The sequence below is a fragment of the Elephas maximus genome, chromosome 7 (assembly GCF_024166365.1).
Source record: "Elephas maximus indicus isolate mEleMax1 chromosome 7, mEleMax1 primary haplotype, whole genome shotgun sequence".
Classification (NCBI taxonomy): domain Eukaryota; kingdom Metazoa; phylum Chordata; class Mammalia; order Proboscidea; family Elephantidae; genus Elephas; species Elephas maximus.
The window spans coordinates 7625795-7653660 of record NC_064825.1 but is presented as its reverse complement, the minus strand read 5'-3'; the positions used below and the strand labels follow the sequence as shown (position 1 = coordinate 7653660).

Here is a 27866-nt window from a genome sequence, read left to right as displayed (position 1 = left end):
CATCACTCTACTAGGCCCCAGGTCTTGAGACTTAGCTGCCCAGACTGTAAACCTGGCCAGCACTGAGAATAACAAACAAAGGAGCAACTGTGGGAACAGATAGCTCAAGGTCTCTGGCATTGGGTCTGCCCTTGGCTTCCTCCCTGGGGAGTGCTGGCAGGGCGCGCCTTCCCGCAGGGCACCCCGTACATCTCAAAATGACAGAGGGTGTAACTGGCACTAGTACTGCTGGGCACTGCTGCTCCAGTGAAGCAGCAGGTCCTTGAGAGAAGGGGCCTTCTCCCAGGCCTGAACCGCGGCAGAAATGAGAGCACCTGGGTCCCAGATCTGGCAACACTTAGCATAAAATACAATCTCTACAATCCCTGTAATTCTCTCCCCAAAAGGAGCAGAAATGGGAAAAAATAAGAAAGAGAGAGGGAGGAAGAAAGGGCAGGAGGAGGAAAAAAGGGAAGGGGAAGAAGGGAGGGAGAAAGGAAAGAAGAAAGGGGAAGGGGAAAGAAAAGGAGAAGTGAAGGAAAGGGAATGGGGGGTAGAATGACAAAGGGAGGGAGGGAAGGAGTGAAGGAAGAAAGGGATGGGGAAGGGAAGAGAGTGGGAGGGAAGGAGGGAAGAAGTTGGCAATTCTCATTTTTCTCTCGAAAGTGTAGTTATGGAACAACTGCTCCAAACAGATATGATTCTGAGGCTCCATCCCAGGCTCATTTTTAAATCCCAGCTTCAGGGAACAGGACACCAGGTGGGAGCCGGCCCTAAAAGCCTTCCACAGAGAGAGTGTGGTTGAGCGGGTAGGCCTCGCTATCCTCTTCCTCCAAAAGCAGCTTGTCGATGGTCAGGGAACTGATGGCTCTCCTGGGGTCTTCCATGTCCTGGAGGACGGGTTCCGGGATGGAGAAAGGGAGCTGGACAAACTGGGGCCCAGGCAGGGCTGGGGCTGGAGGCTGGTACTGCAGGGTAGAGGTGGGCAGTGTGGAAAGGGGCTGAGGCCACGGGAAGTAGGTGAGGGGTGTCTGGTGCTCTGGGCTGTCCAGCTGGGGCCCAACCGTGGGTGTGGCGGCACTTCTCGTCTGCGACAGGCAAAGCACAGGACCGAGGGTTAGCAGCCCTGCGCCATCCACCCACCGGCCCATCCTTGTCCTCATGGGAATCCATCTCCATTTTGCCCTCACCTCGGCCCTTTCCTGCTCTTTTACTCCAGGGGGCTCCACCTGCACCTGTTCAAAATCTCCGCAAAGGGAGAAGCCAGACAACTTCAACTCTGTTCCTGACTTACTTACTAGCTCTGTGTCCTTGCCCATGCTACTTCCCCACTCTGAAGCCTCAGTTTTCTCATTTGTAAAATAGGATACAAGTAGGACTGAAGTCATAGGGCTGAGAGAATTTAGGGATGATTGTCCATATTTCATTGATACATGTATAAAATAGAGCCCCATTTCAGAGATATTAAGATATGGGGGGAAAAGAGTGCATCTTAAAATCAATGAAAATTCAGCATGTTAAACAACTAGCCTGTCACCAAGCATAGCAGCTGTATCACAAAGGTGGCCCTAGTCCCACCCAGACACAAGAACAATCCTGACTCCACACAGCAGCTTTGGCATCCTGAGCACCCACTTCTCATGGGCCAACACAGCTCCACTCGCCTCCTGCCCCCTCTGGTGGTGACCTGGGCAGAGGAGGCCCCACCAGACCTGGACTGAGGCTGGGGAGCACTGCATCGTGGGCAAACCTGGCCTTCCCTACTGCTGCCTGGTGTCTTCCCTGGGCTCGCATTCCTCTGTCTCTGAGCTGGGTTCCCATGGCCATCCTAGGGGCCTCTGGGAGCCAAGACTCTAGGAACAGTTCTTCTCAGTTGCACAGCAACTGTTCTCACCATCTCAGATCAACCCTGGGCAGACACAGCACCTGCGTCCTTAACTACTCTTCCCAAGAAAAGTAGGTGGGAGAGAAAGCTGTCTGCATGGAATGACGTGAGAGAAGCCAAAATTCCCCTGCTGCAACAACTCTCCTGTCAAATCTCTGTCGCCATTGAGTCTTGAGAGTAAACTATGAGTCATTTAAAAACCAAACTAGTCAACTCAGGCTCATGGTGACTCCATGTGTTTCCGAGTAGACCTGTGTTCCATAGGGTTTTCAGTGGCCGGTTTTTTGAAAGTAGATCACCAGGCATTTCTTCTGAGGTATCTGTGTGGACTCAACTCAACCTCCAACCTTTCAGTGGGCAGCCAAGTGCTTAAGTGTTGGCACCACCCAGGGACTAGAGTCCTTTAGGGCAGAGCTTATTTATATCTCCTGCGGATCACGTTACAGTGCAGATTCTGGTAACAGATATCTTGGGTGGGGCCTGCAATTCTGCGTGTCTAATAAGATCCCAGGTGACACCCATGTGATTGGTCCACATCGTAGATGGCAGGGTGTTTATCCATGGAATGGTAGAGCTGAAAGGGGTCTTGAAGACCTCCAGGCTCCTGACTTCCAGGCCTGTGTGCATTCCACCTGCCACATCCATTGACTTCACCCAGTGGTCTCTACCCCAGAGTCCTTGAAATCAGAGAGAATCTGGGAAAATCTTATTGTTTCCAGTATTTCAAAAATCCAAATGAAAACTCTAGCTTGTCTAATCAAAAACCCATACAGGTCAACTAAACTGAAGGTTTCTTTGCTCAGGGATAGAATCACATTAACCCAGCACCATAACAGGGCTTATCTCCTGCTGATCAGGAGTGCTGATTGGTAGCTCTAGCCTTCTTTGATGAATTAATTTAGAAAAGGGGAAAACAAATAAATTATTTCTTAATAAATACAGGTTGTTTGATACACAAAATCTTTCAAAGCAGGGGGTGGGGTGATGAAAGAGTAAATAATGAAAAAAACTTTTACTAATGAAATGGTTGGGAGCCATTCTGTGTTCCACCCTCACCCCCACCCCACCCCCCCACCGGCCGGGCACCCTGACATGCAAATGAGTTGTCTGGGAGAGGTGTCACATTAACCTATCCACTATCATCTGGCTCCGCAGTTGGTTAGCAGGGTGGCCATGGAGTGGGAAGGCTCCTGCAGGCCTTGTCTATTTGGTTTTGGGATGCAGGGGCCAACTTCATCAGGATGCCACTGGACCCTCAAAGGAAACAGGGAAGAAAAGCAAGCTCCACCATCGAAGGCAGCTCTGTGACCACCCCTGTGGCCCCAGCTCCACCCCTACCCCTTCCCCCCCCCCTCCCTTTTCCCTGGAAGGGAGCTGGATGAAGCTGTAACCATAAGCCTTTCTCCTCTGAATACTTGGCAGATTCCTGTGGTGAAAACAAGCACCATTCACATCAAACTATTTCTCTTCCTTCATTCTTGGGGTCGGTGGGGGAGCCTTCATTTCCTATCTGGCACTTGAAAGCAGCCCTTGGTTCATGTTGCCAGCAGACTTTGAGACAACCGTAATAGCTAACATCTGAGTGCTTTCTGTATGCCAGGACTTGTGCTAAGCCCTCCACATGCATGATCTCATTTGATCCTGACAACAACCCTCTTGTTAATAATATTCCCATTTTACAGTTGAGGACATTGAGGCTCAGAGATGCTAAGTAGATAGTCCAGGATCACATAGCTAGTAAGGGAACTGGCAGGGATTTGAACCCAGGTGATCTGACCCTAGAGGTGGAACCCAAAAAATTACTCTACAGTTGGGTCTAACTCCATCAACATCAAACATTCTCAGTTTTCTGAGAAGTTGTGTGGGAGTCGCCTGTTGCTCAGAATGGATATCATCTGGTAAATTCAAATCTCACTGCTAAATGAACAACATTCCCTAGGTTGTCTGAATACAAAAGAAAGGCTGACTCTGGCAAGAAGCCCCAAGCAGACCTCATCAGATGCCTCATCATTAAAAATTTTACACTTGGAACGAAATATCAGCAGGGAAGAATTAGGATAGAGAGGCTGACCTTCCCAAACCCCAGGAGCTTAAGGCATGACAAGGGATGCCATAAGCCATCTTCATGGAAGATACTTTAGATCAGTGGAAATAAGAGCCAACCTCCCTCAAAGGTGGGGTAGGCTTAGATGACCTGACTACCCTGAGAATCAGCAGCAAGGTAGATCAAGTATCAGGAGAGTCAGCCCCGGTTAGAAGAGGGTGCCCTCAGCATGGGTGGGTACCGTTCTGTTGCGGTGTGACGTACCGTGACATTGGTGATGAGTGGCTGGGAGGCATAGGTCAGCACCGAGGAGGGCCCTACAACCGTGTAGCTGGGGCACACGGGCTGCACGTACATATCAGCTGAGTAAGGGCAGCTGACAGCTTCATGGGACACATACTCAGTGTAGGGTGTCCATGGAGCCAGAGGCTGGAGGGTAGCTGGAGCAGGCTGGGAGAGCCAGCCGGCACACAGGGCCCCCTCCTCAGTCACTGCGGAAGCAGAGACCTCCATGTCAAGGCAGGAAGGACCTGTGGGAAAAAGGAAATTCCAGAACTGCAGGTACCACCCCAGATGAGGGGCCTGGAGGAGACCAGGGCTGTGGGGAGCTCTTACCCACTGTGGTGTAAGTCGCCAGGGGCTGATGAGGGAGCACCACCTAGAAGACAGAAGAGGAGACCAGGATCATTGCTTAGCCATCTCACACTAGGCCCTCCCAGAGTGCCTCAGGGCAGGAAATCGTAGGGTGAGAATCTCCCTTTTTAGAACAAAACACTCCAGCCTACATACACCCCAACCATCACTAACTACACTTTAGAGGGGTTTGCAATCTCGTTTAGCAAGAAGGCTGTGCATTTAGGGAGCTGACATCTTCCTTTTCCCAAGGTAGCCCCCAATGAGGGCACCTGGAAGTGTGAGTTATTCACTCACTCTGGCAAGAGCTTTGTTCAGTGGATGAAGCCAGCCAGGTGGCATCCCTTGTCCCACTTCAAGGACCACCTGCTTGTCCTACCCTAGACCAGTTCTCCTGCATCCATCATCGTGGCAACTTACTGCCTTCCATGCCCCCCGTGAGTATCCCGTGGAGCAAGGAGGTACACTTGCTTGGTCCCCTTTGACACACACACACACATACACACACACTGGCCACAGTGGCTTCCTCACCGCAGTAGGTGCGACCGCTGCCCCGCTGGTGGCGTGACCACGTTTTCTCCTTAGCAGCTCCTTGACAGGCTCCTTCACTCGGACGCCCTGGTATGGCCGGGGTGGGGCCGGGGCTTGTTCAGGAGCAGGGGCTGTGAAAAACAACGTCACCGGTACTCATCTTTCTTCTCAGGAAACCCCTGCCCCGGAGTGTCTGCTCCCCTTAAGGACCTGTCTGCTTGAAAAGTCGTGCTTGAGCATGGGGGGCCGCTTGAGAAGGCAGGTCAAACTTCCTAAACTATTTCCCTCAGTCTATTCACTCCCCGGAAACCCTGGCGGCGTAGTGGTTAAATGCTACAGCGGCTAGCCAAAAGGTTGGCGGTTCAAATCCACCTAGGCGCTCCTTGGAAACTCCATGGGATAGTCCTATTCTGTCCTATAGGGTCACTGTGAGTCGGAATCGACTCGATGGCAACAGATTTGGTTTGGTTTTTGGTTTTATTCACTTCCTCACCCTGAAACCTTCTATGGCTCCTCTCCACCCAGAGGATTAAGGACCACTTCTTAGTCTAGAATTAAAAGTCCTCCACGAGGTGACCTCAACCCATTTTTCTAACTACTTTGTTCGCTAAAGCAAACACACCAGTTGCCGCTGAGTCGACTCCAACTCATGGCAACCCCACGTGTGTCAAGAATAAAACTGCGCTTATAGGGCTTTCATTGGGACTTTTCAGAAGAAGATCACCAGGCCTTTCTTCCAAGGCACCTCTGTGTGGATTTCAACCTCCAACCTCTTGGTTAGCAGCCAAACACTTAACTATTTGCAGCGCTCAGGGCAAGCCCTTTGCATATTAACATAAACCCTGACCCCAGCCAAAAGGTCTATCTATACTTCTACAAATATCCCTTGCATGCTCTCACCTCCCCATCTTGACTTGGGATTTCCTATAATCAGAATTCCCTCTCACTTTTCTCAACCTCTAAATTCTTCCTAACCCAAGACAAGCCTGACCCTCCTGGCTGATCACTCAGTCCAAGGAACTCACTTCAGCCTACGACTTCACACACTTCTAGACCCACTTAGCATTCATCGCAGATGGCAGAAGAGAATGGTGGTAGGAGCAGGGGTTCTGAGTCGGAGAACACACTGCAGATATGGCCCCTGCCACAACCCAGCTATGTGATTCTGGGCAAGTTACTGGACCTCTCTGTGCCTCTTTATCTGCAATTTCTTTATCAAAGGCATGCTGTGAGGAGTCTCTGGCATAGTAAATATGACTTATATGTTTAGTATAAATCACAAAATAATATGTGCATAAATTTTTGAATGAGAAATTAACTTGAGCTGTAAACTCTCACCTAAATCACAATAAATAAATAAAAAATCAGGCACAGAGTAAGCATTCGATACCTTTTTAAGTCATTTATTATAGTTTGCTGTGTGACAATCACCAGCTGCCGTCAAGTCCACTCTCCGCCCAGGTGTCATCATGTATGTCAGAGTAGAGCTACGCTACACCGTCAAGTCCACTCCCCGCCCAGGTGTCATCATGTATGTCAGAGTAGAGCTACACTACACCGTCAAGTCCACTCCCCATCCAGGGGTCATCATGTATGTCAGAGTAGAGCTACACTACACCGTCAAATCCACTCTCCGTCCAGGGGTCATCATGTATGTCAGAGTAGAGCTACGCTACACCGTCAAGTCCACTCCCCATCCAGGGGTCATCATGTATGTCAGAGTAGAGCTACGCTACACCGTCAAGTCCACTCTCTGCCCAGGTGTCATCATGTATGTCAGAGTAGAGCTACGCTACACTGTCAAGTCCACTCCCCACCCAGGTGTCATCATGTATGTCAGAGTAGAGCTATGCTACACCGTCAAGTCCACTCCCCATCCTGGGGTCATCATGTATGTCAGAGTAGAGCTACGCTACACCGTCAAGTCCACTCTCTGCCCAGGTGTCATCATGTATGTCAGAGTAGAGCTACGCTACACCGTCAAGTCCACTCCCCGCCCAGGTGTCATCATGTATGTCAGAGTAGAGCTACGCTACACCGTCAAGTCCACTCTCCGTCCAGGGATCATCATGTATGTCAGAGTAGAGCTACACTACACCGTCAAATCCACTCTCCGTCCAGGGGTCATCATGTATGTCAGAGTAGAGCTACGCTACACCGTCAAGTCCACTCTCCGTCCAGGTGTCATCATGTATGTCAGAGTAGAGCTACGCTACATAGGATTTTCAGTGGCTGATTTTTCTGAAGTAGATCACCAGGCCTTTCTCTGGAGGCACCTCTGGCTGGACTCGAACCACCAAGGTTTCAGCTAGCGGCAGAGATCATTAACCATTTATGCCATCCAGGGACACCATGTAACAGTTAGTTGTCCTTTTTGGTGTAAACCTCTTTGGCTTCCAACTAGACTATAAACTTCTCAACATGATATATTGCATCTTATTTCTATCTTCCCAAGTGGCACGTCCCTAATAAGCCCAGTAAGTTATTTGCTGATTAATTGAGCAGCTTATTATTAAAACATGCCAGCCGTTCCTCTTCCCTCCATCTTTTCTGAACCTTTAGACTGGCCGAAGTGGGTGGTACCAGGTGCTCTGTGGTTCCCAGGACATACGACGAATGCCCAGTGGTGACTCATGTGTCCTGGGACCAGGAAGTGTTCAGCCTTGTTACTGAAAGAAGGTTCCTTCTGCCTTTTTTAGTCAAAGACAGGAAACCAGAACACAGACTCAAATACGACCCGGAACATAGGACCCTTCTTGGCCAGGGAGAGCAAGCCAAAAGCATCTGCCCACCCTGACAGCCCATGGCCTATGGACCCTGGGGCTTTGGAGGCAGGCCTGCTCTGCCAGGAGTGGCAAGGAGCACTGGCCCTCAGAACTTAACATGGGCAGTCCGTTATCATCCACCGATAAGGGCCCCCAGGACCTGGGCTCAGAATCAAAGGCCCGGAAGCTTGGGTACCTGTTAATCCCGGATCCGAAGCACTGCCCTGGCTGAACTTTGCTCAGTAAATATCCAGCTGATAAGGCCCCATGTCTGCCTGCCCCAGGCCTCCCTCTGTGCTCCAGGCACACACATGGGGCCTGGCCTTGAAGCCCAGCAGGCAGAGAGGTTTGGGCATATGTGGAGTATTGTCCAAGGGCCCAGGAACGGACAATGTGGAGTCAGAGAACCCCAGCACCACAGGCCAGACTTCAGACTTATTCATCAGGCTGGGGCTTCCCAACCGGGCTGTATGGCAGATTCACCCAAGGGACAATGCAAAATACAGATTCTCAGGCCTTCCGCTTGGAGAAGCTGACTTTGGGAGTCTGTTGTGGGCCTAGGAATCTATATTTATAAAAATTTCTCAGATGATTCTGAAGATCTGCTGGATTCAAACTACTAATAATCCATCCCTGGTCCAATACGACAATCTCCCTGTAACATTCCAACAGGAGATTAACTATCCTCTTTTTAACATCTCCTATTACAAGAGGAATCCCTGGTGGCATAGGGGTTAAGAGCTAAGGCTGCTAACCAAAAGGTTGGCAATTTGAATCCACCAGGTGCTCCTTGGAAACTCTATGGGGGAGTTCTACTCTGTCCTAGAGGGTCACTATGAGCCAGAATCGACTCAACAGCAATGGGGGTATTATAAGGAGGGATCTCTGCTGGTATGCATTCATTCTTCCAAATATTCCTAGACGTTAAGAACACAGCACTGAACAAACGTGGCCACTGCCCGCATGGATTTTGCAGTTGAGGGAGAAAGAAAAGCAATTACATTTGGGATGATTGTTACCATCTGTGAAAATCAGGCTGCTATGGGAGTATACAGAGTCTTGGTGGCGCAGTGGTTAAGAGCTCAGCTGCTAACCAAAAGGTCAGCAGTTCGAATCCACCAGATGCTCCTTGGAAACCCTATGGGGCAGTTATACTCTGTCCTATAGGGTCGCTATGAATCGGAATCAACTCAACAGCAACCAGTTTGGGTTTTATCGGAGTATATATCAGAGGGGCCAGCCTGGTGCCTGGGCCCGGGACCACCTGTATGCCTTAGAACCTTTGTGTTAAGCAACAATGAGAATGGACTTGAGAGCCAAAAAATTACCTGTGTTCAAGTCTGGGCCCTGTCGCTTACTGGTGGAAAGGGCTCAGATTGTTTATTTAATGTGTCTGGGCCTCAATTTCCTCATCTGTAAAATGGGGATAATAATTCCTATTTTACATAGCTGTTTTCAGGATGAAATAATATATGGAAAGCTCCCAATGCCATGTCTGATATGTGACAGATGCTCACTGTATGTTATTTGTCTTCCCCTCCCTCCACTCACCTCCACCTTCCTTTGGAAAACTATGCCGGAAAGCTCTTCCTCCTACTGAACCTGCCTCATGGTAACAAGCTCCATTTTCCTTGCTTTACCTTCTAAGGAAACTCACAATCCATAATCCCTTTGCAGTTTTCTCATCTATAAAATGAGGGTTGTAATGGCACTCACCTTACAGGGTAATTTGAGAATTACACGTAAAGTGCTTAAAACACAGCTTGGCACAGAGAAGTTCTCAAAAAGTGTTAGCTAATCTTTTCATTATATTAGTAATAGTACCCCTTTTTCCAGTATCAAAAGACAGCTATTAGGTCCCCCTGTACAGTCTGAATAAACTTTCCATTCCCTCAGCTGTTTCCCAATGGTGTATTCTTAGTCTCCCTGACATTCCATCTGGGTGCACCACTCCTGCACAAGTTCCATTTGCCAATTCCTCTTCTCTGGGTTGATGCCCAGAACCACCCAGTGGCCTGACATGGCAGAGAAAACAGGGCACCTGTCCCTCCCACACTGGGTTCACTCATTCTTATGGTCACCCAAAGCTACCTCCAATTTTTCACAGTCATATCATTCAATCTACACTTGTATCCAGTTGGGTTTTCAGCTACCCTTTAGGCATAAAATGCAACCTGAGGCATGGGGGAAGCTTGGAGGAAGGAGTTATTTGGAAGTCCAAGCATTATTGGGGTCAGCCTCCTAATTCAGTTGGGGAACAAGAAACATTCAATCCATATGCACACGCAGACCAGATAAAAGGGAGGTATATGGCTAATCTCCCCTCTGATTTGCATATAAGCCTTTGGGGAAGGGCCTAGAGGACTTCCGATCCCACTCCTTCCTAGGAAGTGAACATACCGCCCACTTCACTGGAAAGCAGCTGGCTGGGCACTTCCAGGAGCTTGTCAAGCAATGGCTTCCTGCCCCTTGTTGTTTTTAAATCAATGAACAAAGAGGGCTGTGAGCAGAGGGCATCACTCCCTGATGTCTGAACTTCCTTGGAACCCACAGTGTCAACAGGTGCGCCCTGGCACACCATACCATATGGGGAGCAGCTGCTAAGTCTCCACCCCTTCCTATTGCAGGTGCATAGCTCCAACCCACGCGTCCTCACCAGCTACTAAGGACTCCAAGTTAACCGGAAAGACTGAGGGTGCTTTTGTTGGTGTCTTTGCAAAGTGTCCATGGAATATCAGAATCCAATGCCTCGGGACAATTCCCAGTGGAGCCTAACAGCCAAGTGTATTTCAGCTTGCAGTTGGTGCCTTTCACACCATCCTGTGTGAGGCAAAAACGAACCTTTCTAATTCCATAGTAAACACTGTACTCCCTACCACCACCAGCATGAGAACTGAGTCCACAGATACAGATTTTGAGGAGCAAAAGATGTTTGTCTGAAATCATGATGGCCTCACCTTAGGGTTTCTGGATCCCTGAACTGAGCTAAATTTAAAAGAACTGAACTAGAATCTTTGAAAGAAAATAAAAGAAACTGGTAAAATAATAATAATGAAAGAATAGTAAAAGAAAATAAAACAAGAGATTGAAACAACAATGCACACACAGAGAAGATAATAGCCCAATTTCCCAAAATAGAGTTGATCAAATTTTAATAACCCCCTGATAAAATTGTAGTGTCAGGCACCACATCCTCAAAGCCTGAAGCTTTCTCACCATTAATCCTGTGGTCTGGGGGCCCTGTAAGTCTGCTGTGGGCATCCGAGTGTCAGTCATGAGAAAAATCTCCTTTTTCAGGCTGAGAAGTTCAGCCATATTGTCTTTCCATATCACTGAAAGTCAGTCATCAATCGGATTTGATAAATAAAAATAAAAATAAACTCATTTACAGAAGAACACATGAACTTGGCCCCAAGACGGCTTCCCTTTTCCAAAAAGAGAGACAAAAAATCTGAAGGTATAAAAAGCAGTGTGCATTTCAGTTCCCCCTGCCACACACCGGGACATGCTCCACATCACAAAAATAAGAGTCCTGCAGCTGTCTTTCCGCTGGAGACCACAGACCATGACAAACACAAGTCACCCATCACCTCAGGCAGCGCCCTTGTTGAGTCTGGGGCATTTGTGCTTGCTTTGCACCAACCTAAAGGAACATATGGATTCTACTGATTTAAATAAACATGGCTCTCCAGTTCCTTGAGGAAGCTATAATAAAATATCACTGAGGAAATATGCAAAGTTGTCAGCACTTGTCTATTTAATGACCCCATACAAACCACATTCACACCAAACCATGGAAGCTGCTCAGCTAAGGAGGTAAACCAATTGCCATTGAGTCAATTCCGACTCATAGCAACCCTTTAGGACAAAGTAGAAATGTCCCATAGGGTTTCCAAGGCTGTAATCTTTAAATCTTTACAGAAGCAGACTGCCACATCTTTCTCCCTCAGAGCAGTTGGTGGGTTCCAACCACCAACCTTTTGGTTAGCAGCTGAGCACTTAACCACTGTGCCACCAAGGCTTCTGCTAAGGAGGTAGGTCTCTCCTAATGGCTCAGAGTGGGGCAGACACACAGGAACTGGTCATTATAACTTCTCCTTCAGGGTGGCTTTAAAAGAGCCCTGTTCCGACAGACATTCCCTAGGGTAGGCTCCAAGGCACCCTTCTGGAAGAAGACCCTTCTCCTAGCCATTGTCCTCTTGCAGATTTCCCATAAGCCATCAGGGTCCAGCAGCAGGTTGGACAACAGTTAAGAAAGTTGCTCTAAGTGTTATGTGGGTAAGGATAAATTTCCATCATCAGGGAACCACTGAAGTCAGGCCCACTGAAAAAGCCCTTTCCATTTACGACTGACTGGTTGAACTTCAGGGCCATAGCCACACAAAGCCATCTTGAAAGATTAAACCTTCAGTTCAGAAGGACCTGTGACACACTATCAACTGCTCCAAGAAACCACTGTAGATATTACTCTCTTTTGCTGTTGAATCTTCAGTATCATTTAAAAAAAGAAAAAGACTCACTAAGGACAAATACAAATAATTTTCTCATTATTTATAGCAAAACCAAAAACAAATAATTGAACAATAGGAATTCAAGCCTCGGGCTAACAAACTTGCCCTAGCTGCTAATTGAAAACAAAATCATAAAAGTTGCTGACACTTTTCGCTTGAATATAAAGAATCTTGTTTGTGTTCACGGCCTAAGATAGCTGAGGAGTCCTGGGAAACTTTAGCTCAGGTCACCTAGAGGATTATCACATCCTTAATTGAAACATTAATGTGGGTACTCTTCTTATGGTGGAGTTCTGAGTCAAAGTTTTCAAATTTGTTCTTTCCATTTAGGGACAATAGCTGATTTTTTTCCAAAAGGAAGAAAGAACTTGGGCTTTGGCCAAGTTGAACTTGACACACTGTGGAAAGGCTTTCCCACCCAATTTATGCTTTTTTTTTTTTTTAAACAATGTAGGCCAACAAAGAGATCCCATATACATATAAATGTGGGCTGTCCATTCACTGATGCTTGAGTTGAAAGGACTTTGCAGCCAGGAAATACAATCCTGTTGCTCTTATATCCTAGTAATCTGGATAACACTCAGGGCAGAGGAGAAAAAATACAGACCAAAATGGAACCTGGGCTGAGTTACGATGTAATGTTGTTTGTAAGGCTGATGGGGCAGCCAAAAAGGAATGAAGTCGTGGTGTCTTCATCTGCAGACTGGGAAATTGCTGTCAGGAGATCTCAAAAATGGTACCTGACCCCCTGTTCACTGATCTGGTCTGGTATGGTCTAGAGGGTAAAGGAACAGTCTATGGCATTTCCCCTGCTCATTTCCATTTTTAGAGGCATATTCCATTCAGTCTCCACAGAACTCACTCAATAACCATAGACAGGTGCTCTGGGAAAGGCTAAACGAGGGCCACAGTCACTGAGGAGAATTCCCAAGGCCTCAGCAGACCAAAATGACCTGGAGGACACCACCCTAAAAAAGGAGCCAGAGGAAGCTTCTACAGAACTTTTGGAGTGACTGCAGAGGTTGTTGACTTAGAACCACTGAGCCCCAGACCAGAGGGGTCTAGGAGTTGAGTGATGCCAGTTTAGAGGAAGTTGTGGCCATCTTGGAATTGATCACACAGTGACTCCTCTCAACTTATGTCCCCCTCTGATGAGGAAAGTGATACTCAGAGTTGAAAGTGACTTCTCCAAGGACAAGGCTTATAAGTGGGACAGTTACGAGCCAAGCTGAGAGAGGAGAGAGAAGTCCATGAGAAGTTTACCAGAAGCCAGCTCACATGAGGAGTGACGAGAACCGAGAGGCCCAGACAATTCCCCTCACCATTTTATTTTTGGTGTTTTTTGACTGAAATGACTGCAGACACGTCCACCTGAGAAACCAGCTGCATATGCCTGCCTTTTACAGAAACTGGGCTCACCAGAGCAGAAAGGACTCCCATCTCATTTCCACCATGTCCGGGGGTAGGGGACAAGACCAGGAGACCACAGGCAGAGCAGTCATTAGACAAGTACTTGCTGAGCAGAGTAGACCAGGTCCTTGCCATCATGGAGCCTATAGGCTAGTCTATGGAGTATATAGACATTAATCAAATGGTCACACAAGCAAACATAAAACTACAAACTGCTATATAGCTGTGTCTGCCTCTTTACTGAAGCGGTTCCAGTTTGTTTTGCTGGTTTCCACCTCTACCTGATCTGGTAAGGCTTGAAGGTAGGGTCCTCTAGTTTATAGGGACTGGGTGAAGAGGGGAGCAGCAAGATGTATGATTGTTCTGCCACTAAGGCAGGAAGAATGGTCTAAGGTCAGAGGCTCAGCCTATGCCCTAAGCCTATGCCCTAAACCTATGCCCAAGATACTCACACTGTGTCATCTCATAGCCTGGGGACCCTGGGTGAACCCCAAGGACATTTCACCAGCTGGCCTTATCCTATCTTGGCTGATTAGCCCACCAGGACTCAGGAACTCAGATTCGAAGATGGAAATCTTCTGAGGTTCTATACTGAGTCACAAGTCTAGCTTCCTGAGCTTCAAGTTTGCAGGGGTTTTTGAGCCATGCTAAAGCTACCCTCAATTAAGTCAGGACCCACCTCCGTCTAAGGGTGGAGCTATTTAAATTGAGAGGGCGAGAAGTACTAATGTACCTCTAAAATATTTAGTATCGAGAAGCTCTGTGGTATAGTTTGGGAGCCAGGCAGACCTAGTTTGGAAAACCTGCTACATTGCTTATCACCTGTGTGACCCTTGGCAAGTCATTTAACCTGTGCATGCCTCAGTTTCTGCATCTTCGAAATGAGAATAGTAATATCCCTATCACAAGGTTATCATGGAGATTGTATGGGATAACACAGTTGAACACCTGGCACATAATAGGTGCTCAACAGATGGCTATTTCTCTTCTGACTCAGCCAACAATTCATGATCCATCTCTCATCAGCAAAGTTCAAGTACAGTGACACTAACTTGCCCTCATTCTACCACACCATGATACTGAATGTCTCTGCTCTCCACACACCCGGAGCCTGCAAGCACAGCTTCAACCTTTCTCATCCTGCACCAGGATGTCATCCCTCAGATACCTGGACCTGGCATGCCCAAACAGTAGGACAGCCCTGATTAGGAGTCAATGATGCTGCAGAGACTGGCCAAAGACCTGACTTGCAGACAGGATGAGCCTAGGCAGGAGACACAGAAACCCTGTCATTGGCCTTTTGTGAAGATACCATGAGCTAAGCAGAAGAAATTTTTTCAGAAGCCAGCAGAAGATCAGGTTTGGGGAAGATTTCAGTTTTAAAGAAGGAGTCCAGGAAGGAGCACCTTGGGGATTTTTGAGTGGCAGTAATTAGGGGGCAGACAGAATAAGGTAGCATGCCCTTGTCCTGACCTTGGTTGCAGCCCCTCACATACCCTCTATGTATCTCCAATAGGACAGGGACACAGCCATGGCTGAGGCTATAGTACTGGGGCTAGAAACTTGAGAGTCCATCTCACAGACGGGATGAAAACATGGCAGTGGTCAGGGAGGGGAGTCTTATCACCTATCACAGAAAGGTAGACTCTGTGCTGACATATTGGGCATAGTCTGAGGGCCAAATTCTCACCTTTATTGAGCGCAGCATGCATCAAAAGAAGGGGAGAAAGGGCCTAAACTGAGAGCATAAGACCAACAGTTTCATTGCTTATCACCTGTGTTATACTGTTTTTGTTCAGGAAATGAACAGAGAGACTCCTCCCATTCCAGGTACCCACCCAAATTTCACAGCAAGGTAGGACTGCAGTGAAGGGATGGAGCAGACTAGTCAGGTATATCTTTCTCTGTTAGATCAAGGCCCATAGCCAGAATCTAGAATTGCCAACCTGATCTAGGACAGGAAAAACCTGTGGTCAGGCAGTTGGAGGAAAGGAAATCCAATTGCTCATTCCTTGATTTAAGCAATAGCTAGTTTTAGATACCCAAGACTAAAAAGAGTCTTATGAAAGAAATACTTTTCCTGAGACCCTCAGATAAAGACCATTTCCTTGGAGGAAAGACTTTTCAGACCTCAGCATCAGTTTGGGAGTCAGACCAACTGCCCAAATCCAAGGCTGGCGGTGGCCTGGGGTACAGCCTGTGTGAGCGAAAGTAGTCCTGATAATGAATTCATGTTGAGAGACATAATGCCCAGTCAAGATGAGCCTTTATTGATAATTCTCAGGTTTACTAGCCAATGGCCCTCATGATGTGGGTGGATTCCCTTGCAAAGGACACTGGAGAAGGGAAGGTTGCTATTTATAAGAGACCCATGGAGACTAAAAACCTGACCTTCACAGACTTCAAAGCTTCGTGGAGACCAATGCAAATGCTTACAAGGACTCACCCTCCTCTAGGAGTGAGGTCTTAACCCTGGAAGGATCTAAACCAAGGATCTGTAGCCAGCTATCAGCAATCTTGGTGAAAGGATTGAAGGGCTGGTGCAGGTCAGGGCTGTCCAACTGCGATCCATGGAAGCCTAGAGCATAGTAAAGTTGCCTCTAGTTGCCAAAAAAAAAGAGAGAAGGCAGGGGAATCTGCCATTAAGGGGGTCAGCAGTCAGAGCTCTGATTATTCCCTAAGAGCTGCTTCATTTTTATTTTTTATATTGGGGTTCTGGAGTGAATTTGCTTTGAATAAAGGGATCCAAGACAGAAATGTTGTAGACGCCAACCTAGATATCCTTGGATGTCATTCCCAGTGCTGTTTTATGTCCTAAGAGTCATCTTCAAGCCCCAGGGTCTAAGTAAGTCTGATTATCATTTATTCTTCAAGATCCACATCCAATACCATATGCTCCATGACATCCTCCCAGATTCCGTCTTTCCCTCCCTCCTGCTGAAGGTAATCAGTTTCACTTGTTGATTTTCCCAGCTGGAAACAATTCAGTTATTAGATGGATGCATGTATGGTATGATGAATGGGTGGCTGATTGTCCCTCTACAACTTCCTTTCCTGAAGTGGTGTTGCTTTTATCCAGCATTAAGCTTGCTCCTATTTTCAATTTTCTTGCCTCTCTCCTTTCTTTTCTAACTCCCCAGCATTTCTCAATCCTGGGAAGTTATAGTAATCTTTGTATACTTCCTCTCTTTTAATTCAATTTATGGTTCTAGATGATTAAAGCATAATTCAGCTTTTCTTAAAGGTGGTCAGATCCTTTTTGGTCCCCACACCTGGTCTGAGGGCAGCTCTAGTTTATTAGTCTTTGGCTACTGGCTCTTCCCAGAACGTGGTGGTAATGAAACCACTACTAAAAAAAGAAGGCAGCACATTGCTGTTTCAGTTTTCGGTATCTTTGGCGCTATTTCTTGCGTATGTCAAGTGTCAATCTCTTTCCAGCTAGATCATAAACAGTCCAATCTCATGTATTAAACAAAACAAACACCAATGTGCCACAGTACAGGTCTTGCTGCCATCCTACATTACAAGGTTGGTAAGGAAATCATGGCCCAAGTTCCAAGTTTGGCCACAGAAAGGCCAGGGTAACCATCAGCCTTAGCCCCACCATGAGTTGCAAGACTGGAAATTTGTGTCCTGACATTTCATGAGAAACGCAGGTCTCAGAAGCCATGCACACTGCAATATAGAATTAGCCTGCATATCTCTGTATCTCTGTCCTCAGAGCTAAAGTGAGAAAGAATAGGAAAATAATAATAGTAACTAATACTATTGAGCGTTTATTTAATGCCAAGAATGGTAGTAAACACCCACCAGAGCCCTATGAAGTAAGAACACATCCTCCTTGTAGACATAAGGTAATGGCAGCAGAGTGAGATAAAGTGACTTGCCAGCATCACACAAATAAAACCCAGCTGCCGTTGAGGCAGCCCTGACTCATGGCAACCACGTGTGTCAGAGGAGAACTGGGCTCTTTAGAATTTTCAGTGACTAATTTTTTTAATTTTTCAGTAGATCACCAGGCCGTTATTTGAGGCACTTCTGGGTGGACTCAAACCTTCATCTTCTGGTTAGCAGCTGAGTCCACCCAAGGACTCCATCACACAAATAAATCTAGGATTCAAACTCAGATCTGTCTGCCCTAGAGGCTAAGCTTTAACCCACTAGAGGCAAAGAAAGAACAGAGATGTCACTGTCTAACTGGAAATAAAACTCTACTGCCTATACCTTGCTTTCCACATCCCAAGTGCACACACTCAGATGTGAAAGGACAGCCTGACTCTTCCAACATCTAGGAAGTTCAGAATGGAGGAAGTGCTGAGGAGATCGAGCCCTGCTCCCAGCACAGGTTGCCACACAAGCCCCTCCATTAGCACTGCCCAGAGTACAGATGAAGTGGGTCATTCTGGGTAGATTCTAGTCCCTCCTGCCCTCCCCTTAGAGCCCTTGGTTGAGACTAAAATGTCTGCAAAGGGTCCAGTGGAGGCAGTGCCCCAGCAAAGCAAAGAATTTGTTTTCTTCAATAAGCAAGCTGAGACCTAAGTTACACGCATCAAAAATGTGTTTTCGAGGTATGAACAGCCATCTGCCAGCTGGTGCACTGCATTTTGCCATTGATCCTTGATTTAAACATGAAAGGCCTGTGCTTTTACCATCCTCCTGAGCCCTGTGAGTGAGATAGGTCACCATGGCAGGGAGACATGACACCCTAACAAGCCAATACCTGGAATCTGGCTCAGAGGACTTAGCCAAATGGATAAGTTACTAACCTCATCTTTAAATTTTGGTTTCCTCATCTCTGAAACCAGGCTTACCACAGAACCTACCTCATGAAGTTTTTATGAGGATTAAATGAGATAATACATTCAAAGCGTGGCAAAGATTGATGGTGCCACACTCAACATCCACTGTTTCCTTCCTTACTAACAATCTCTATTAATCTCTAAACATTAAGCTATTCTCCCTTGCAGATAGGAAGAGTCATTAATGGTCACAGAAGTTGTACGTTAGGAAGAAGGACACCTCCAGAGGGAAGCATGATCTTTTTGCTTTTCCCTTTCTCCTTCTTCCTTGTCTGAAACATGGGCGTGATTCTGGAACAGCAGTAGCCTATTCGCAACCATGAAACAACCTTGAGGGCAAAAGCCACGTGCCAAGGATAGCAGACCAGAAAGACAGAAGGAGCCTGGGACATTGTTGGCAATATGGAGGCTCCACAGGGTCCTACAGAGCCTGTTGTTTTTGGTTGCTGTTGAGTAGATTCCAACTCATGTCGACCCCATGTGTGCAGAGTAGAACAGCTCCATAGGGTTTTCAAGGCTTTGACTTTTCTGAAACAATAACCAAGCCTTACTTCTGAGGCACCTCTGGGTAGGTTTGAATCACTATCTTTCAGTTAGTAGTCCAGTACTTAACTATTTGCACCACCCAGGGATTCTGCACAGTATACTTTTCCTTTATGTAAGAGAAAACACGTCACTGTCTTATTTAAACCTCTGTTACTTCAGGTCTCTTCACTAGCAATCAAACATAATCCAAACTGATCAACAAAACATTTAGCACACTAAACCACCAACCCAGTGCCGTCGAGTCGATTCCGACTCATTGCGACCCTATAGGACAGAGTAGAACATGGCACAAAATAAATACCCAACACCCCACAGCTATTATTTGTCACTATGGAAAGGGTTGAGCATGTCCTTCTCATAATAGTATAATAGCCAAAAAATAAAAAGCTACATTAAATCAGTTGCCGTTGAGTTGATTCCAACTCATGGCAACCCCATGTGCATCAGAGTGAAACCGTGCTCCCTAGGGTTTTCAGTAACCTTTCTATGATGTTTCAGAGGTAGATCACCAGGCCTGTTCTTCCGAGGTATCTCTGGGTAGATTCAAACTGCTAACCTCTCAGTTAGTAGCTAAGTGCTTAGCCATTTAAGACACCAGGGGACTCCCCAAAGGTCTATTAGTTGTCACCAATTTCAACCTCCAAGCCAGTAATTCCCAACCTCGACTGTATGTTAGAATCACCTGGGAAGCGTTTGATATTCCCAATTCCCAGGGCAGTTAAATCAGAATCTCTAGGTTGGAACCCAGGCATCATTATTTCTTAAAATCCCCAAAGCATTCCAGGACATAGGCATGGTTGAAAAGCATTCCTCTAAGCAAATGCCGGAACGCCTTCTGTTAAATTAGGACTCATGGTAGAAAACCGCAAGTTTTGACAACACTCATGAGAAGTTAGAGCTGGAAAAGAATCTCAGTAAAATTTAGTCTTCTTGCACTTAGCCGGGAAAATTAAGTTCCATTTTATAGGTAGAACATTTGAGATCCATCATGATTAGGTGACTTGCCTAAGGTCCCATAGCTAATCAGCTGTAGAATGAAAAGTAGAGTCCATGTCTCCCGTTGGCAAGAACAATGTTTTGTCCACAGCATCACAAAACCAGGACAAGAGGTTTTGGGAGATGGCCTCCCAGTCCCATACAGACCCATTCTTGTCAGGGCAGTTGCTCTACAGAAGAAAGATAACTGGTGTTGCTGAGTATTTAATAAAGGTGAAAATTATGTTAATGATCATAATCAATTAGACAACTTTGGTTTGGTGGGCTCAAAGTGAGAAACTGGTGGACACCTTCATTTAGGGGGAAAACAAACTGTTTTAGAAAGAAGTCAAAGAGGAAAACAATACTAAACCTGATACATTTAATTCGTGATGGGGATGTTAAAAGTAAAACTTTGTAGGATTGTTTAGCAAGTCAAATATCCAGACACTTAGCTAACAAGTAGAGACAACCCTGATTCTTTCTTGTACCACACAACAGTACATAAATTTGCAGACTTAATTGGAAGAGAGCTTTCAGAACTTCTGACTCAGTAACTTATTGGATGTGAAGGGGAACAAAGTTGGCATTTTTCTTTAGTAAATACACAGGGAGAAGGAATTATAGAACTACCTTGAGAACCATTTGTTCTTTTACCAATGAAACTCCAGTATAAACACATGGGGTTGCCACGAGTTGGAATTGACTCGGTGGCAACTGGTTTTTGTTTTTGTTTTGTTTGTTTTTTAATGCTTGGTAGGCATATATGAGGAGTCCTGGTGGTGCAATGGTTAAGCGCTCAGCTGCTAACTGAAACAGCTTTGAAGGAGAAAAGACCTGACGATCTGCTCCTGTAAAGATTACAGCCTAGGAAACCCAATGGGGCAGTTCTATTTTGTCATATAGGGTTGCTATGAGTCGGAAACAACAATAGGCATGTATGACCTTTCAGTTGCTTCTGTGCATGTTCAGTTGTGTCTCTTTTTTGTATCTCATTTGTCCTTATCAACAAAAGCCACAAACTCAATGGATAAACTTGGTAAGAAGTAAATGTGCATACTAGGTTCATTAAATATGCAAAGGTTGTAACACAGAAGCAAAATATAAAAGGTAGCCCATAGACCTAAATTATTTCTTATTATAAAGTGTGCCTGACTTTATACAAGGGATGGGGTTCCAAAAATTATGCATATATTACATGTTTTTCCTTATCTAAATGTAAAAAAAAAAAAAAAAAATTTTTTTTTTTTTTTTAAATGTAGCTTTACTGCCCTAAAGTAAAAAAAAAATTGGCTATTTAGTGGAGGACCCCTAGACTAAATCCTAAGAGCAGAGCTTTGTGCTGATCGGAATTTGAGACTCTGATTTGTCTGTCAGGTAAACCTCTGTTAGTTATCTGAAAATGAAGGCATATCCATGCCATAAAAACTTGATAATAACTATCTTCTGTTCCTAAGATGCCTCACTGGGCACAACAGCAAGGACACACCAAGGCCAAGTGTAAGGGGACACCAAGACAAGCAGCCAATTCAAAGAAGATCAGGCAAGCCTGCCTTTGGTTATCATGCAGATCTTTCCCTACCTAATACAAACAACAACAATAAAAAGCGATTTTTTAATTTATTCACTTCCTAACAAGTGGTGTGGAGTTTACTCTACAGTTTCATCACTTATAAGGAAGAAGTCAATCGAATCAGTTTTGGGCATTGTGCAAATCACTTAGTTGATTTTTAATTTTTAATTTTTTTTATTTTTTAAATGTTATCTGTATTTTATTTATTTATGCAAGCTTTATCAACCACTGGAGTTGTTATTGTACAACCTCAAGATACACCAAAAACCAAACCAAACCTATTTCCATCAAGTCTCTTCTGACTCATAGCGGGCCTATAGGAAAGAGTAGAACTGTCCCATAGGGTTTCCACGGAGTGGCTGGTGAATTCAAACTGCCAACTTTTGGTTAACAGCCGAGCTCTTAACCGCTGACCCGCAAGGGATCCAAATGCCTAGAATAATACTCAAATCATTTTAGACCAGAGGTTGGCAAACGGTAAAGGGACAGATAGTAAATATTTCAGGTTTTGCCAGTCATTCAGTCTGTTGCATCTATTCGACTTTGCTGTTGTAATGAAAGCGGCCACAGATAATATGTAAATGATAGAGGTAGTTTGTTCCAATAAAACTTGCTTTAGGTTTTGCTGGCCATTCAGTCTCTGTTGCATCTACTTAACTCTGCTGTTGTAGTGAAAGCAGCCGTAGACAATATGTAAATGATAGATGAGTGTGTTCCAATAAAACTTCATTTACAAAAACAAGCACTTGGTCGGATTTGGCCCCCAGACTGTAGTTTGCAGATCCTTAGAAAACTATTTGCAAGATTCTGTCACCCAAGAATATTTTGACTGTGCCTTTTAACGAGTATAATGAAAGCATGGAAATGGATACATAGGAGGGAACTCGGCATAATCCTGATCACTCAAGATGAGTCCACAGGAGATGCCACGGGAGGGAAGGTGCTCACCACCACTATCATTAGAAAACTTGATCATGCTTTACTTACATTCTCAAGTTCTGACAAAAACTTTGTGTGGTAGGCATTAAAATCCATTTTCCAGACTTTGACGAATATGAGAAGGTTAAATGATTAAATTGCAGAGCCAGCTTTCAAACCGATACCTATCACACTCCAATGCTCAAGCTGTTTGTACGGCACTGCTACTAGTTGGCCTTCATAAGGGCTTCCTCTTTGGGGGTGGATGCTAGCTTGTCACGTCTATAAAGGACCTGCAAGACCAAGGGCAGAACCAAGGCAGGGGAGTCTGCAGGTGGAGTGACTCCTTTATCCAATTGGTCAGTCAAGCAAGTCTTGCATGCATCCACCGTTGAGGCTTGAAGATTTCCACTTCTGTTCACTTCTGAGCTTTGTCACAGTCATCTCTGATCTTAACCAAAGCCATGTTCACATTTGCTCCACAAATGGGGGTCATGGGCCAGATTGGGAGGAGGCAACAGATTTACAAAATGGATGTTTACTTAACCCTTTCCAGAACCCCAGAGTACAGTCATTTCTGCTCATGCCTCGAGGGTGTTTTCTGAAAAAAGAAAGTGCTTTTTCAGCACTCTTGGTGTCTAATTTCAAACCCTGCCCTTACATCGGGTGATTCTAAGTAGGCTGACGATGCTGCCCTGTTCTAACTGGTTTTCCCACAGGGTTTAGTCACTCAGGTGCCCTCGGTGACATACTTGTGTCCAAGGTAAGGGGAATGGGTCCCGTGCCTCAGGGCTTTTCCTAATCTCCTTTTAGACTCCAAAAGACAATTATAGAGAAATCTGATTTGTGTTCATCTGAAAGTGTAGAAATGTTGACCCCAGTTGTTCCGTTGATGAGCTTACAATTGTGGTCTCTCTGGTTGAGGGAGTTTGGCTGTATCTGACTGCCCTCCTGGTGTAAGCAGGAAGCATCTCCCTTTAGGGGACACTGAGCTTCTGTTAGGGGTGATGGTCTAATTTAGGAACAGGTAAAGGGTGATGGTTGAATGACATGATGAATATAATTAATGTCACTGAAACATACATGTGAAGATTGTTGAAATGTCAAATATTTTGTTAAGTATACATTTACCACAATAAATTAAAAAAAAAAAAAAAAGATCGAAGAAACTCCAGAACAGAAAAAAACAATATACAGTGACAAAAAGTAGTTAGTGGTTAACTGGGGCCAGGTGTGGGGATTGGGGTTATTGGGAAAGGCCACAATGGAACTTTTTGGTGTGATAGAAATGTTTTATATCTTGACTGTGATGGTGGCTACAGGGATGTTTGTATTTGTCAAAGCCTATCAAACCATATACTTAAAAGAAATGCTTTATTATACATAAATTATACTTTCATAAAGTTAACTTAAAAAAAAAACTCTGTTAATCTCTTAGGAGTTAAAGGAAAAAAGTATAGTGGACCACTAATAGAATATGGCAGTTTAGGAACACAGGGAAGCAGCCCAAATCTCACATGTACTGAAATCAGAACCAGAACACTCAACACCATTTCTATGGCACTTTAGCCTACTAAAGGTAATTGTACAGAATAAGTATTACTTTACTCCTATTTTACATATAAAAAAACTAAGAATTCAAAATGTGGCCCTGGGTGACTACTAGCCAAAAGGTTGGCAGTTTGAACCCACCCAGCAGTGCCACAGGAGACAGGCCGGGCAATCTGCTTCTGAAAGATCACAGCCTTGAAACGCTATGGAGCCTTTCTATTCTGCACACATGGGGTCTCTGTGAATCAGAATTGACTTGACGGCAACTAACAACAACAAGAAGAATTTAAAGAAGGGCAAGTGCTTGCTAAGGTTGCTCAGCTCCTTAGCTTAAGCAGGACTCCCTCCAAGTGTTCACAGAAAACCCAAACGATCCAGCGCTAAGTCTAAGCACACAGGGATGCTCGACTGCTCCAGGAAACCAAAGACATGAATGCTGCCCGCCCTGCTCCACTGGAGTCCCCGGGTGGTACAAAGAGTTAATGCACTTGACTGCTAACTGAAAGGCAGGAGGATAGGATTTACCCCAAGGTGCCTCAGAAGAAAGGCTTGGCAATCTACTTTCAAAAAATCAGCCATTGAAAACCCTGTGGAGCACACTTCTACTCTGATGCACATGGTGTTGCTGTGAGCCAGGGTCAATTCTACAGCAGCTGGTCTGGCCCTCCTCCACATAGCACAACCCTGGGTTGGTGCCAGTACCCTTGGCAGATTAGGTAGGGTCTTGCCCCATCCTTCTTTCTGTGTGTAACACCACATATAAACAACAATATTTCTAATTACCTGCAAGGATTTCATAATTAATCAAATTAAAGTTAATTTCTTTTTATTTTTTTAAATTGCATCTTGCCAATATCCAATACTGATGAGACTCCACAATCTGAGAAATTTTGAAATCACACCTCCATATTACACAAGCTCAATTTCAGAGAATTTACACAAGAAATAAAGGAAACAATGACTTGATGATAAAGTGACTATAATCACGCTTTAATCAATGAAGTTATCTTTGCAGAACTTAAAGAAATCCAATGGAACATCTTTTTTAAAAAAGCTAAATAAACACTTTTTAATTTATCTAATTCTCTTATATTACATTTGCTTGAGGTAGGGTGTGCATGAATTAAAAGGAATTTTAAAGAACTAAGTACATTTAAAAGGAAGGTAATGCAAAGTTTTGGTATTATTTCTCTACTGAGGAAGTACAGAACTGAGCCCTACTAAGATTCACTCTCATGAGGCCATTGAATTGACTGTAATCACAGGAAAGCAATGTTATAGATATTCTCTGCATGGTTTCAATTCTTAATAACACAGGTCTTGATAAATCTCTGTTTGGTCCCACATAATGGAAAATAAAGTTCACAGTTGTCCCATCCAACTCCAGGGATAAGAATCAAGGTCATAGATAAACTCACTGTCCCATTGCACTGGGACAAACAACCCTTGCCATAGAATGGGAACAAGCAGGACAAGAGACAAGATGGTGAAACAAGTGAAGATGTGCTTCACAAAACCAAGTTTCCACTTTGTCTCCACGTAGTCACAGAAACATCTCATGCATTTGTCAGAAAAGCTAAGTAACTCCACTGGAAACAGGCCCACAGAATGAAACAACAGGCTGCAGTGTAGCTACTTAAGAAAAATAAAGCCACTTGTGTAAAGAGCTGAATGGCTTTCCCCTCCCAGCCCCAACCCAATATCACAGTTGGCTTTTGTTTTGTGAATCATACACTGCCCTTTCTTCACCACAGTGATTCACACACAAGCAGAGATGCAATGAGCTGTCCCACCTTGGAACACTAGTTCGTTCCCCACCCCCAGCCTGGAAAATAAGCATCACCCCTGACAGGTTGGTTTCTCCACAGGCTCCCTCTCACCCGCCTCACCTTTCCTGCCCCTTTGCATTGGAACCCACAACCCTCATTGCCCCCGTCGCCACCACCATCTCTTGGATTACAAGCCGACAGATAAACTCCCTGCCCTCACCCATGATCACTTGGCTCTGAGCAGCCACGGCCACACCACTTACGTTTTTGCCAGAGCATGGTCTGTGACAGGATGTTGCCTTTTCTCTTTGAAGCAGACAGCTTGGCTTCTTTAATGTGAGACCTGGGTGTGCTTTCCTCCAGTGTAGCCACTGCTTGCTCAGAGGATGTTTCCTCGGCTTTTTAAAAGCCCAAGTTCCCGCTGTGTGGGGGCACAGCGTCATCACATCCTCCCACCGCAGGCACGGGTGCTCTTGCTCTTCAGCGACACTGCCCGTCACCCCACTGTGAGCGCCCTCAGAGCCTGCTGGCTACAGACCACTTCATATTCGGAGCCGGCCATCTGGGTCTGAACAACGACATGGCATAGAAGCCTGTGGCCATTTGGATGTGGCCACAGAGCGTGGTGTGATACTTGTGTGCGTGTGTATGTATGTGGCAGTGTGCATGAGGGTAAACTGTGTGAGTATGTGTGTCCCATCTTGTACCTGCTCACACCAAGACAAGCTCAAAAGACCCCCTGGAAACCACTGGGTTTTCTGTGGTGCTTGTTCAGGGTTTCATACCACCAGGGTATTAGCAGGGCTCAGCCCACCATGGGCTCCTGCTCAACGGGAAATGCAATTCCCAGGGGTCACTGCTTCTGAACACAGAAGGAAGCACCTGTAGTCTCTTCAAGCCTCAGTAAACAACCTCCTCACTCTTTTAATATTGCTTTTCTGTTTATTTCATTTTGAAACACAATAGCCTTCCCCTTACTACCAGCCACCACTAAAACGGCCAGCCTTGATCACGCTTAAATATGGGGAACACTGATTCTGATGGTTGATACACCAGAGAAAGAGCCCAACTCCCTCAGTGCTTTTTAACCGGAGCTGTTTACTCAGAGGGGGTATGAGGAGTGCCCACCCCGATTAACTTGAAACTTCTCAAAAGAAAAGTAGTATGTCCACCACCTGGTAGCATATGGGGTGTTAGGCCACAAGACTCCTTCCCAGGTAAAAATCTTTTGTCACTGTGTATCCAAAGTCTACATGTATGGACCGGGGTGACACAATCAGTTTGGGGTCAAGACCACGTAAGGCAGGTCTGAGGCCTTACTGCTTGGCCCTCCAAACTGCCTCAGAGCGATCTTGTACAACTAGGTCTGCTCGCTCCATTCCCTACTGAAAAAGCCTTTAATTTCTCCCCTTCAGCCACAGAGCTGGAGACACATAAGTCCTTCATGGTCTAGCCCTTGCCTACCTTCCCAGACTCATCTCCCACTCATCCCCAATGTCCAAGCATCCCCCAACATCCATGCACTTCCCTGCCTTTGATCTTGCTGTCTTCTCTTGCTGGATTCCTCTTCCACACCTCCTCACCTGAACATCTTCTCTTCATTTTTCCAGATCCAGCTCAAATGCCCCCTTTTTGGTGAAAAAATTCCTGATCCACCAAATCTTGTAGCTCAGAGAAAACTAGTCTGTCTTTTCTCGACTCCCAGAGCATTTGTCTGTTCATTATTTTTAGGTAAGCTGTCACATGACTGTGTGTTCCTCAAGGCGGTTTCAACTTTGTTTCACAGTGCCTCACTCTTAACTAACCGGCCTTCAAAAAAATCTCACTTAATGAAGTAATGAATTTTCATCTCTAATGGGTTGTTGGTTCGAGGGCAGACCCTGAGGAGAAATGTTGTCCGCATAAACAACTCGCTCAAAAGGCTGAGAATGCTATCTATAAGCTGAACTATGAGCCCTCATCCCAAGGCCTCTGAAC

General features: G+C 45.6%; 1 protein-coding gene and 1 long non-coding RNA gene across 4 annotated transcripts; one reads left to right on the top strand and one right to left on the bottom strand.

Annotated features, from left to right (window-relative positions):
- POU2AF1 (POU class 2 homeobox associating factor 1) lies at positions 1-27611 on the bottom strand. 3 transcript variants are annotated; one of them, XM_049889324.1, is made up of 6 exons: positions 27473-27608; positions 26153-26457; positions 5073-5203; positions 4524-4566; positions 4173-4438; positions 1-1067 (listed from the first exon to the last, which is right to left on the bottom strand). In XM_049889324.1, exons 2-6 carry the CDS (start codon positions 26166-26168, stop codon positions 753-755), a joined length of 771 nt encoding a protein of 256 aa, XP_049745281.1. In that variant the 5' UTR covers positions 26169-26457; positions 27473-27608; the 3' UTR covers positions 1-752. The 3 variants fall into 3 exon arrangements, with proteins under 3 accessions (XP_049745281.1, XP_049745280.1, XP_049745282.1); XM_049889323.1 differs by lacking the exon at positions 26153-26457 and having other exon boundaries at positions 27473-27611; XM_049889325.1 differs by lacking the exon at positions 27473-27608 and having other exon boundaries at positions 26153-27443.
- On the top strand, positions 6202-7378 carry LOC126078680 (uncharacterized). Its single transcript, XR_007518131.1, has 3 exons — positions 6202-6533; positions 6774-6893; positions 7074-7378. It is a non-coding gene; the product is annotated as an uncharacterized LOC126078680 (long non-coding RNA).
- Positions 27612-27866: the final 255 nt, after the last annotated feature.